General features: G+C 43.2%; 1 protein-coding gene across 11 annotated transcripts in view; it reads left to right on the plus strand.

Moving 5' to 3' along the window:
• LOC123586297 (suppression of tumorigenicity 18 protein) overlaps positions 1-13,276 on the plus strand; it is a 257,980-nt gene that overhangs the window by 208,848 nt on the left and 35,856 nt on the right. For all 11 annotated transcript variants that reach the window (XM_045455341.1, XM_045455340.1, XM_045455337.1 and 8 more), the window contains 3 exons: positions 450-643; positions 2,807-3,018; positions 11,445-11,690. In XM_045455341.1, the coding sequence (XP_045311297.1) occupies positions 450-643; positions 2,807-3,018; positions 11,445-11,690 (652 nt within the window). The remainder of the gene's footprint in view (positions 1-449; positions 644-2,806; positions 3,019-11,444; positions 11,691-13,276) is intronic.

The following is a 13,276-nucleotide window of genomic DNA, read 5'->3' on the forward strand; positions in this document are numbered from 1 at the left end:
GACACCAGCTACAATCGTGACTTTTCGTGAATCAGCCAATCTGATGAACAGTCCTAACAAGCAGAATGCGCACACCTTGTCAGTGCCCTAATGATAGTTACATGGCACTTTCCTCTGTGGAGCTCAAAGCGCCAACAGTCATCAGACACTTGTTCCTCATTGCATCCGCATAAGATGCGTGCAAAATTGCACATTCCTCTTTTACTCATGGGGGACTCGGACCCATGACATGCAGCCTTACCATAGCCACCCAGAGTCCTCAGTACCTCCTGTCTCTGGCTCCTGGCACTCTGTGCTTGATCCTGCTGTGACCACGGCTCTTTTCCACAGTGCACTGTCTCTGTGGGTACCAACAGGCATGACACATTCGGTCTGCTTTAAATTCTGAGGCTAATATGCTCACCAAGAGTTTCACCATATTTCTTCTGAACTCTCCCCTTTTTCTTCAGGACGAGCTTGGTGAAACAAATTGAATTCAATTTCCGATCACAAGCCATCACCTCTCCCAGAGCCACGGTGTCAAAAGAACAAGAGAAGTTTGGGAAAGTACCATTCGATTATGCCAGTTTCGATGCCCAGGTTTTTGGCAAACGCCCTCTCGTACAAACAGGTCAAGGACGAAAAACGCCACCATTTCCTGAATGTAAGCTTCAAATCCTAATCCTTATTCCAAAACCAGCACCTTGCCTGAGTGTGTTTTGGGGGGGGGGGGAGTGTACTCAAATGTAGAATATTGCTCAGTGTTGCTCAGTGTTCTGATCTTGCATGAGGTTGCACTGAATGTGGTGAATAGTTAATGGACTAATTATTTTACAAACATTGTGCCATTGCTGAATCGAAATACAGTAATTTACTAAAGAAATATTTAGTTCACATTTAGGTGGGATTGGGATTAATATATCGAAACTGTAATAATCATCACAATTTTGGTTCATACTGAAATTATGGAAATTTAATACATAAAATGTTGAAATACGACTTCAAATGGTACTTAAATCCGCAAGAGCAATTAGTCCGAAAGTGAGAGAAGAAGTGAAAAGTCTGAGAAACTCATGGTTCAGAAATCAAGATTTTACTAGAGAGCAATATGGTAACCGCATATTTAAGAATGACTATAGAGTCACTTAAAGTGTGTTAATACTCCAATGGTGTCACATCCATGTAGAAGATCAGAGCTCAGAGATGCTGTGATATATACAACTTGGGTGTTCTTACTAACACATTTCTTCAAGTGTTTTAGAGTCTTTGAATATTCTAATGAAAAGGTAAGAGAGTGAGCGTTGGGAGAAACCCAGGCATGATTTCTTTGTCGTGGTAACAGTCATAAGGAAAGAAGTGAAGTGATTCCCCAGTTTGAGTTCTCCATAGACCATGGATTAGTTACAACATACACATCCATGGAATCTCTTCGATCTACCTAGTTACCTAGACTGAGTGCTCTTAGGACACATACTATGTGCTTCATTCTCTGGTGTTGGTCACTTCCTTCCAAGAACTGGCATGTTATATAAAACCTAGCAGTGATAAACAGACTTGAAAGGAATTGGCCCATCGAGGGCAAGTACATTCCACTCCAAAAGATATTTTATCTATTCTTACCCAAAATAGGCCCAGCCAACATAAATAACACTGACAGTAATCCTGTTAGATCCAGGAAAAAATTCGTTTGCACCTACACATGCACACTCTATTGTATGTACATGTACATGAACATTGAATAATGTTCTCTATTATAAAAATGCAAAATATACCCACATGCATGCACATACACATAGATGTTTGATTCGGGTGAAGCTGGTTAAGGGCATTCTATACACTTACGCAACACAGATGTTGGTTTAAAAATGCAAACCATTCAGTGACATTCCTACGTTTTTACAACCATAGGAACAACATTTGCTAATGCTTTCAATTACTTCATGAAAAATAATGATCAAATATTTAGAATAAGCAACAGTTACAGCAAAATAAATAAGTACTTCTATGTTATCCCACTTAAATCTTGGTTGCTTCTCCCATGACCTTGAGTGATGTTTGCAAACACCCAGAGTGAAGGGAAATATGGTTAATTTTCTCTCTCAGTAATGCCTTGGTGCCACAGCAGAAACATAAAACAGAAACTCAGCCTTGATAACTAAATTGCCGTTCTGCTCACCCTGAGAACATTTTCTCCGTCCTTTACTTATCGTGCTCTACCTAAATATGCAAAATGCCAGCTCATTAAAGACACTGCCGTGTATGTAGTCCCATGTAGTTGGACGTGAGGAACAACTTCTGCTGCTTTAAGCACAAAACAAACCTGAATGCCAAATAATAAACATGCAGTTCGATGTCTGAATATAAACGGTTACTATGAAAACAAATGTCGAAAGGGTGCACTTTTTTCTCTACAGGAATCACTGGTCCTCACACATACACGGTTCACAGATGTACGAGTCTTACGCTCCTGTAGTCTCTGATGGGTTTTGCTAATGTGGTTTTTAATCTACAATTTTTGCCACAAATGCTTCCAGTGCACCTGCCCCATCACGTGAGTTACAGAGTTTTTACCATCAGACGTGTAAAGACGAAAAATATCAAGAGAATAGACCTTCTTCCCCAGCAGTCACAACGTTTGGTCTGGGAGACTTCTGCGAAAACCGATCTGAATCCCCTTTGTTTAATGTACCAGTAGACGATGGATCGTGTTTTTTTTTTAAATCTGTTCTTAACATATTTCAGTGCAAGGAGTTGTATCTTTAAAACAAATCTATTTAATGACGAAAACCACGTCCGTGCAATTGCTAATCAAATCTCTCTTCAACAGCAAAGCATTTTTCAAATCCAGGGAAATTTCCTAATCGACTGCCTAGTGCGGGCGCCCACACACAGAGCCCTTGTCGTGCCAGCTCTTACGGCTACGGTCAATGTAGTGAAGACACCCACATAGCAGCAACTGCTGCTATCCTGAACCTTTCCACCCGCTGCAGGGAAACTGCAGACATCCTCTCCAACAAACCACAGAGTCTGCATGCCAAGGTAGGCCAGTCCAAGAGCCCGGAGGGTGGGCCAGCGACTGAACCGTGAGAATAAACTGCTTTTCGTGTTCCTAACCACATTCACTGCCACGCCGCTCCCCCACCCCTAAAGCACATCCCTTCCCCATCCTGGGAAGAGGGCCTGAGCGTAGTGGCTTCGGGGAGGAGTGAAAGAGTGTTGTTCTTGAAGGTGGTACCCCAGAGTCTGGGGAGACGTGCCTTGCGGAGATTTGTAGATTTCAGACCTGGCTTTGTGTTGGGGACTTTGTAGATTTCAGACCTACCTTTGTGTTGGGGGCACAAGAGAGAGGCTTGCCGTTAAAACCAGCGTGAACAATGGAAGCTTTCTGTTGTCAAAGATGGTAGGGAATGTCGGAGTACACAGGGACTTGTGAAACAGTTGCAAAGCTGACCCGTGCGATTTTGTGATTGTCCGCATTACTACTGTGTAATGGAAGGTGGTCTCAGTGGCTATGGTATTCTCAAAGGACACATAGTAAAACCTGGATACACTAAATTAACATGAGATGGTTTGGGAGGTGGGGGGCACTTGAGAACTCGGGGCGTTCAAATCCAAAATCAAATTCTGCGAACTTTCTGAAGATGCCACATTTCTGAAGCCCATGAAATTAACCACGTCTCTCCACTAATCTCTCCCTCTAACAATGAGAAGTAGACATCCATGTTTAGGATACCTTGATGGCAACAAAAAACAAAGATGTCCCAGTTCTTGCCTTTTGAAGAGGAGAGGTTTCTCACGCTCCAGAGTAGCAAGCGAGCCTCAGAGCCCCAGAGGGACTAGAAGAGCTTCTCCGCAGGCCGTCAGCTGGAGCCTGTAACTCCTATCTACGCAAAGGGCTCAGTTAAAAGAAGTGCTTTTCCTCCTTAGATGGCTGAAGCCAGCTGAAGCAAAGTGCCCAGGCTTATCTGGAGAAGAGATTTTACCCTTGCTTTAAGTGGGAGATCTCCTGGGTTAAACTCTAACCCCGAAACTCAGGCGATTAGAGTGGATGGCTCTCTTTTTCCCTGTAAGCTCAACCCCATCCCTGGTGTGGTCAGCTGCTCACCTAAGCCTGCCAGGCCTTCAGGAGAGCAGGGAACGTGGTGCCATCGAGCATTTGACAGAAGAATCAGAATTAGCTTCTGGACAAATCTGAGCCAAGTAAACCCCAGGAAGAGTTGGTGGCCAAAAACCACTCAAAAACAATTTTTAAACAAATGAGGTTCTTAAACAAAGAAAAACGCATCCTCTGAAAACGGTGAAGAAAATACCCAGCTATCCGAATTCAAAAGGATTCAGGTCAGAAATTATTTATACAAACGAGTTATTATTCAGGGTGCTCTCAGGGCTACTTTAGTTAATTTTTATTCATTTTTTAAAACCTGAGTAAATTTCTCCTTTTGCAAAGGGATGTTCTAACACGCAGCTAGTTGGAGAAAGCCTGAAATACCTACCGTCTTCGGCTTTATAGTATTTGTTGTTAAGGCTGTCCTTTGAGAATAATGATTAATGCTACCTAAATTACTTGAGCAAAGGGCTGCAGAATGAAGGTTTTCCATCTGCGTGTGTAGATCTTTTTTTGTTGTTTTTTGGAATTCTGCCTTTAACCTTTATATTCTCCACGTTCTGTTAGTTGCTGGGGCCAGATAAGGAATCAAACAAAGATGACCGAAATCTGAGAGTTTGTTTTTTTGTTTTTGTTTTTTTCTTATTGCTCTACGTGTTTTGTTCTTTTCTTGAATACTTTCTGGTCAGAAGCGTGACTGTTAAATTGGCGCATTCCAAAAATCCAAATAAGTGGCTTCTGCGTCTGTTCTTACACCCCTGTCGGGAGCACTGTGTGTGCCAGGGTTATTCTGCGGAGCGGATGCCCCCGCCCGGGCTGACAGGACACACTGTGTGTCCCAGCCCCCAGACAGCCAAGCAAATCTTACCCGCAGAAGCCAAACCACTGATGTACGATGAGGAAGAGGAGACACAGAGTGCAACAAGCGACTTTCAGGCGGACTTTATTCCACTCGCAGTTCAAAAAGCCGTTTTCCTACAGCGGTGGTGAAAACAGGGTAAATAGGTCCCCCCTACGGTGTCACTACGGGCGAATCCCTCTTCCAGGCACACGTTCGCACACGACTGCAACGTCTTGCAGAGCTCTCTCCTAGCTGGACCCTGTGCTCCAGATATAAAAGAGGACCTCATAAATCCCTGAAGCCACAGCAACAACAACAAAAATAATGATCGTAGCAAAACAATGAGAAAAGGCCAAAGCAATTAACCCCGCCAAGTGGCCTGTGATCCAAGAGTGCCCAGCGTCAGCTGGTTCTACTCAGTGTTACACTTTGCTCCGTGCCCTTTACCTAATCTAGGATTCACTATATATGAACAGTCCTCCCCTCCACGTTGAATGCTAGCCACCGTGATTTGATTTTTCCTCCGTGGTGGTTCCCGTGCTTATTTCTGCTAACCCAAACCCGCAGGTCTCTTGAGCTCCTTGTTTGGTTGGAAGGATGGAGAGATATACAGATGTGCCCTCCTCTACTCTTATAGCTGAGCAGAGGAGCGTTTTTTGATGTACTAGAGAGAGACTCTGGCAGCTGGACTCTTAGCCGTACCCACGAAACGGTCTACGAGGGTTCGACTGGCCAGCTGCGTGTTAAATCCTGCCACAGACCCTGCCTTCAGGGAGCTTATGGGCAAGGCAGAAAGAAAGAAATAGTTGTCCCAGGTGGGGAGCTAGGTCTTCAGAGATGACATTTCTAGTGTTAAGGGGAGGCAAGAGTGGCTTTTATCAGAACTTGGCTGAGGGCAGACTGCTCACTTCCTTGATGGAATGGGCTTCTCTGACGTCGCCTGAAGAGCCCAGTCGAAGAACAAATTAGAGACCACGCTGTCACGTGTGGAGGCCACCTTTTTAAAATCAAGCCAAAGGACACTAACCTTGAAATTGCCTTCCTGCCCACTTGTTGGGGGCACATACAGGTTTTCTTTGTGCCACGCGTAAGCTCACGGCTGCCCCCGAGTTCAGTGGCAGGTTCGTGGTTTCGTGCGAAATCCCTGCTCTCGTAGAAAACAGAGGGAGCAGAGACTGTTCAGAGAGTCCACGCGACTGTGAGTTCCTGCAGAGTCTAGAAGCAGTGAAGGGACAACGCGGACACTCTACGTCGTTCTTCTGAAGTCACGCGGCCCCGGGCCGCGGTCTACCGGACGCCGAGACGCTCCCCTCAGGGACCCTTTCCCCACATCGCGTTGAGAAAAATCAGTGCTGACATTACCCATCACTGCCCCACTGAGTCCATTATAACTTGAAAGCGGAGGTTAAGAGGAATTGTGTATTTGTTGAAAGACAATCCGGCACATTCCCAGCACATGTACACCACCCACCTCACCTGTATGTTGTTTTAAATATCTCTCGAAGGCATCAAGTCAGAAGAAGAAGTCAGTGGTTCCCATGGTATAAAGTCCTTGGTATCGTTGGTATATCGTTGGTATAATGTCCTTCGTCTTAGTAATAGGAGTTTGTAAAACGGGCGTGGGCCACAACCTCAAACACTCCCTCTTCGGTCCCACGGCCGTCGCTGCCGTTAGGAGCCCCGCATTAGCAGAAAGGGGCAGCAGGCGCAGAGCAAGCCCGGGTTGGCTGAGTTGGCCGAGCGCTTTCCTCTGGCCCCTGAGCGCACGGGCCAGTGCTTGTTGGAGACCCTCCCCACGGCCTTCTTCCTCCCGCCCTCAGCAGCAGAGGTAGGAACACGCACGCGGTCTATCTTCATCCCGATCGCTTCTGCTTGCCAAGCATTCTGTTGTTTGTTTTGGTGTTTTCCCCACCTGTTTAGACGAAGTGGCATATGCACAGTATGCCTTAAAAGAAAACAAAAAACTGACACTCGGTTGAAACGCTTAAAGTTCAAAATCTGTTTTGTGCTTGAATAAGGCCGAGAAACAACATGATAGCACTTCACCATTCTTGCTGCCCGGTATCGGAAATCGCCTGATGGCTCTTGGGATGCTTAGAATCCAAAAGCAGCCTTTTTCAGTAACTTGAGTATCGTGTCAGATTGTGTCGTGTATTTTCAGTGAAATGTTTCAAGAGACGTGGGTCACAGATCACAAGGAACCAACTGATATGTGTGATTACATTTACTAATTCTCTCCTTGCCCCTGAGTGCAGTAGCAGTGGGATGTCTCTTTCGGCATCGAAAACCCCATCAAATTGTTATTATTATTAGCTGTCATTTATTGAACACCTACTATGTGCCAGGCACTGTAAATAAGCACTTTGCCTATGTTAATTCTTTTTTTTTTCATTTTTTAATAAACATTAATAAACATTCATTTAATGTTTATTTAATTTAATAAAATTTAATAAACATTCATTTTTGAGAGAGAGACAGAACGTGAGCGGGGAGAGAGAGCGGGCAGAGAGAGAGCAGGCAGAGAGAGGGAGACACAAACTCTGAAGCAGGTCCCAGGCTTTGAGCTGTCAGCACAGAGCCCCACGCGGGGCTCGAACTCACAAACCATGAGATCATGACCTGAGGTGAAGTCAGGCACTTAACTGACTGAGCCACCCAGGCGCCCCGCCTATGTGAATTCTTTTTAATCCTTCTAGAAACTCTGTAAAGAAGATATCATCCCACTTAGCAGATGAAGAAATAGTAGCATGGAGACATTAAATAATTCTCTCTTATTAATTGGAACTAAAATTTTAATTCATACCTGTCCAATTTCTTACGCTCTTAAAGTTCTTATCATTATCTTATTATCATTATCATTATCTTATTATGTGTTATGTAGACTGTTGTCCAACTTAAGAATCTTCACTGACTTTGGTTCCGAGTCTCAGACAATGACTTTCGGAAAATGGTTAGAAATTTTATTTTAATTTCATACCTTATGTCAGACACTGATTTCTCCCCTGAATTCCGTCCTTCTATTTATATTGAGCACACTTCATAAGCTAATACTCTGAACTTAATAGTTTTGATGCTCAGGTACTATATAGTGATATATACTATATATATATTTTTTATTATTAATACCCTACCTGCTTTGACAACATCAGATAGCTTTCAATACAGAAAAGATCCTCTCCAAACAAAGCATCTGGCAGCAAAAGTGGAAGAACATGAGCCAGAAGGTGAAAGTCGGGGGCTAATCGCGGCAGCAGCCTAAGCGGAGGGACGCTTAATGTCTGCACTCCTGTTAGCCAAGTCAAAAAGGGAAAGACGGCCTATCCTGTGTTCATGGAAACCTTGTCGAATAAGGAAAACAAGGCTGTCTTGTTATATCTGTGTTTTCAGAGTTAATAATTTTCACAGTCAGAACATTTAAGATAAAGTTCTCTTTTTGCTTTTACTTCATCGCCATCTTTGAATGTATACTTTTTCATTATTAAAACAATGTAACACTGCCATTTGCCTGGATAATATTGGAGGCTTGCTTTAAGACTACCTTCTAAATCCAAGCACAGTAATTTCTGTGTTTTCCCTTTTGTTCTTCAGAAAACGAATGTCTACCCTTTCCCCTGGTTGTAAGCATAATAGGGATTCGGGGTTGTTTCCTGCTTTCCGTGATAGACATCTTTTCCTGATTGCAACAGAAGCCTCATCAATATCATTTTACTGGTTGCATAATGTGCCATTAAATAGATGTAGCATAATTTCATTAATCATTTCGCTCTTGGTGGACATCCGAATCACCTCTTATTTCATAATACCAATAAGGATTTTAACGAATAATTATTTCAACTTTCAGTTGAATAATAACTTATCTTTATTAAATTGCCTTTCCTGACAATCTCCTCTATGCATAACACACACTTCTGGAAGGCAGGAAGGCAGTATTTTTTCAATCTTCTTTTCCCAAATATGGATTCTCAATAATGTAATTAATAAATACATCCTGCGTGGCACCTGTACCTCAAAAGTGGCTGAAAGTGATGGTCCTTGGTGTCGCTCCTAAGTTGGAGAGTGCATGGATGGTATTAGACCTACGTCTGCCCTTAAAAAAACCTTTAAATTTAAATTGATATGATTAAAATAAGGGTCTGGAATGGCACTTTGAGAAATCAGAATATGAGAAGGTGGCGGTGGGGGTCCACATCGCGGCCTCTCCCACCACCCCCTCCTTTTTGCGCCTCCTTTTGGAGATTCAGGCACAGACAGAAGTGATGTCTATTGATACGGCTGTGAATAAAAATCCATGCAGTAAACGTGTGATCCACCCATCTATGGGCAGAAAGGGACCCTTCCCTGGTACTGTGTGTAATTGTTGAATGCATCTGTGCGCTCACTTAAAGCCCATCTGTACCCTGCTACCCAAACGTGCTTTCTCCCTGTCAAGTCAGGTGCTCAGAGCAGCCGGCTGGGGCGCGGGATGTACAAGAGTGCCTCTTTTAAACATTGGGAGTGAGTTTTCCCCCCAATCAGCTCATTATTACTCAAGATGTAGAATCATAACAACTCTGAGAATCTCTAATTTTTTATTTACTATTTGGATTTTCTTCTGTAAAAACTAAAATATATATATCAGTGTTGTCTTGGAATAGTTGATATTTTTTTCAGGGAGATCGAATCTGCACTATTTATGGGTTTTGCACTATAAAACTCTGCAGCCCAGTCACATGGCTTCTTTTTCCTAAGCCATCTGTCACAGAGGTCTGGAATTTTATGTGAATGTTGGTTGTGCAGTCTTAACCCAAGTTTTTTATTTTTTTAATGAAAAATGTCAGCAACTACAATATTTAGCATTTTACTTCACATTGGCCATTAAACTTGATTACTATAGCTCTGTTTCATTGCTATAGTTACATATCAGCTATGATGCCAAGAATTATTTCGATGGGCTCACGGCAGAATACATTGTTAGATCCTGGAGAAAGCACGTGGCACGGATATGGTTAATATCTTGGATTTTTGTAACTAAGGTTTATTAATGCTGGTATAAAAACGTATTTGATATTATACAGATGGCATAAGATGTTGTGGTTACTAAGTTATTATCCCGGATAAGCTGCACTGTCAAATTCAGGGCTTAAAACTATCACAGGAGATTAAACTATTTACTAAAAAGGACAGAAAGATATAGCCAAAGCATCTTAGCACAAACATATTAGAAGTATATTTACCTCCCGCAAATTTAATAAAGCATATCTACCTCATGGGCTGAGAGGTTGAAAATAGGAACTTTGCAGGTGAAACAAGCGGACAGAAGAGGGGTTTTATTTTCTGATCAGGCGCAAGCATCGAGCCTTTGGAGGCGGCTACCTTGGCCCACCCTTCAGTGGCAACTGTTGGGGGGCGGGGGAGGCAGAGTGTAAATGGGGAGTTAAAATAAATCCCCCGGGAAGTAACTGGCTACCATATGTGTTAGGGATCTTGCTAACGTATTCAAAGAGACCTCCTGCTTTGCCAGCCAAAAGGAAAAAAAAAAAAAAAAAAAAAGCAGAGACATTGTCCAAGATTTAATTGTGAATTGGTAGATGCTAGTGAAAATACCCGAGAGGTATTTATCTGGCCCAGTTAGGAAAGAGCCCAGCACGCTGTCCCGCGTTCTGAGTGACTGGATGGCAGTGACCACAGTTGACGAGAGCACAGAGGCTGTCCTTAGGAATGCGTCATTTGGACGATCCGGAGCACCTGAGCAGTTGTGGGGCCTTGAACCCTAAAAACAACAACAACGAAAACATAGCCAGAGGTATCCCCAGGAGGAAGGCTGTGAGGTATCGTGAGTTTTAGTTTCATACTAAGTATCTGGAAAATAATCATCTTTGTTGTGCAGTTTCACTGTATAATTACTCCCAAGCAGTCCCGATGGCAACTGCTACCTACCACCCCCCCTTCCCCCCAGTCAACAACGGTTTGCCCTATCTGGCCTCCCACCCCCGCCCCCACAACGTAACAAAGCTTTTCTGGTTTAAGTCACCCAGGGTAAAAGGTCACGTTCCTATGAATCTAATATTTCGATAAAAATTCTCTTGCAGCTGGTTATTTTTGCATTTATTTGTGTTAGGTTAATACTGTGATGGGGGGGGCGAGCTGGGAAGGAGTGCTGTGCCTTTTTATAAACTCAAGTGTTAATGCTATAAATGATGAATTGAGAGTGATAATTCTGCAAGCCAGGAAAGGAGATTTAAAGCTAAACTTCAAAAAAATACATAAAACAGGGTTAGCCAATACATTTAGCGTTTGGAACATCTTATTTATATTAGGCTCTACTTTGTTTAAACCCAGAAACACGAAGCTCGCTAATGGCACTGCTCTTAAAAGTCTGCCTAAGAATTGAACATTAACCAAAGCAAATCAGAAAGCTAGGTTTTAAATCAGATATACTTACATAAAAGCTTGCATTTAAAATGATCCCTTAAAAGCCCCACATGGCTAGCTGTAACTGCAAACTGCTCAAATGTTTTTCTGTTTCCTATTGTATACCAGGGAGCCGAGATAGAAGTGGATGAAAATGGCACATTGGACTTGAGCCTGAAAAAAAATCGAACCCTGGACAAAGCTGCACCCCTAACTTCCTCTAACACTTCTCTTCCAACCCCTTCCTCTTCCCCATTCAAAACAAGCAGCATTTTGGTCAATGCAGCCTTCTATCAGGCTCTCTGTGATCAAGAGGGCTGGGACACGCCTATCAACTATAGCAAACCTCATGGGAAGACAGAGGAGGAAAAAGAGGTATTGTTTCAATATGTCAATCACTAAGTTTAAGACACAGCATGACTGGACAGTATTCTTAGCTTTTTTTTTCCTCCTGAATTATTTTCCGTATTCCTGTGTAGACAATACATAATTCTGTACCTTGTTTCAGACTTTGGTATAGTGGTGGTCTTAAAATTTCATCAGAAATTGAGAAATGTACCCAACTTTTCCTGTCACTTACCCAAAATGGCGTCGCCATAGTACATCGTATCCCCATTTGGGCTGCGATTGTGTGCACTGAATGCGAGATTATATTATTCCTCCCTTCAGAATACAGAGGCCTGTAAGGTGCCATATATAACCCAGCACTGAAATGCCAACGTACTCGTTCTTTCTGAACCAGAGGGTAGAAGATGAGGTCAAATCAGGGATAAGTAAGAATCAGAGATCAGTGTCAGATGCCTTCCCTTGGTTTCATGAAGGAACTATTAGGATATCTACATATAGAGCCATTGGCCGAGGCATGTGGATCATGAACGTTGGGCGTCTAGATTGCATCAATCCCAAAGTCAAGGAGATGCATCTGTGTATTTGGTTCTCTTTGGAGTGGTTTCACCGGTGAAAGCCAGATGTTGTCACTGTGCAGGATTCATCAAGCCTTCATCTCCATAGTTTGAGCCACCTGGCTTAGTCTGATTAGTCCTGACTTAGAGTCATTCAAAAGAATTCATGGCCAGAAACCTCCACTGTTTAGACTATATCATTACAAATGGGACCCTGTAACAGGAGTGGTTCGTTTTGCTTTGCTGTCAGGAAACTTGTTGATACTTGCTGGTTGATACATTCAAAGAACTAAAATAGCTACTGTCTTTGGAAGTGTCCATCACCTTTTTGAGCTTTTTGAAGTTCAGAAACTTTTGGGGGAAATACTAATTTGATTTTTAACATCTGAGAGCTTAAGTTGACGTAAAGAAGCATAAATGTGGGGCGCCTGGGTGGCGCAGTCGGTTAAGCGTCCGACTTCAGCCAGGTCACGATCTCGCGGTCTGTGAGTTCGAGCCCCGCGTCGGGCTCTGGGCTGATGGCTCAGAGCCTGGAGCCTGCTTCCCATTCTGTGTCTCCCTCTCTCTCTCTGCCCCTGCCCCGTTCATGCTCTGTCTCTCTCTGTCCCAAAAATAAATAAACGTTGGAAAAAAAAAAAAATTAAAAAAAAAAATAAAAAAAAAAAAGAAGCATAAATGTGACATAGTGATCACAAGATTGGGTTGTTTCTGCAATTCTCCTTCCTTCCTTCCTTCTTCCCTCCCTTCTTCCTTCTTTCTTTCTTCCTCCCTCCCTCCTTCCTTCTTTCTTTTCTTCCTTTATCCCTTCCTTCCCCCCTCCTTCCTTGTTTCTTTCCTTCCTTCTTTCTTCCCTCCCTTCCTTCTTCCTTCTTTCTTTCCTCCATTTATCCCTTCCTTCCTTCCTCCCTCCCTTCTTCCTTCCTCCCTCCCTTCTTCCTTTTTTCTTTCCTTCTTTCCTCCCTTCCCTCCTTCTTTCTTTCCTTCCTTCATCCCTTCCTTCCCTCTTCCCTCCCTTCTTCCTTCTTTCTTTCCTTTCAAGATTGTTGATTCAGTCCCCCT

The sequence above is a fragment of the Leopardus geoffroyi genome, chromosome C3, assembly GCF_018350155.1.
Source record: "Leopardus geoffroyi isolate Oge1 chromosome C3, O.geoffroyi_Oge1_pat1.0, whole genome shotgun sequence".
Classification (NCBI taxonomy): domain Eukaryota; kingdom Metazoa; phylum Chordata; class Mammalia; order Carnivora; family Felidae; genus Leopardus; species Leopardus geoffroyi.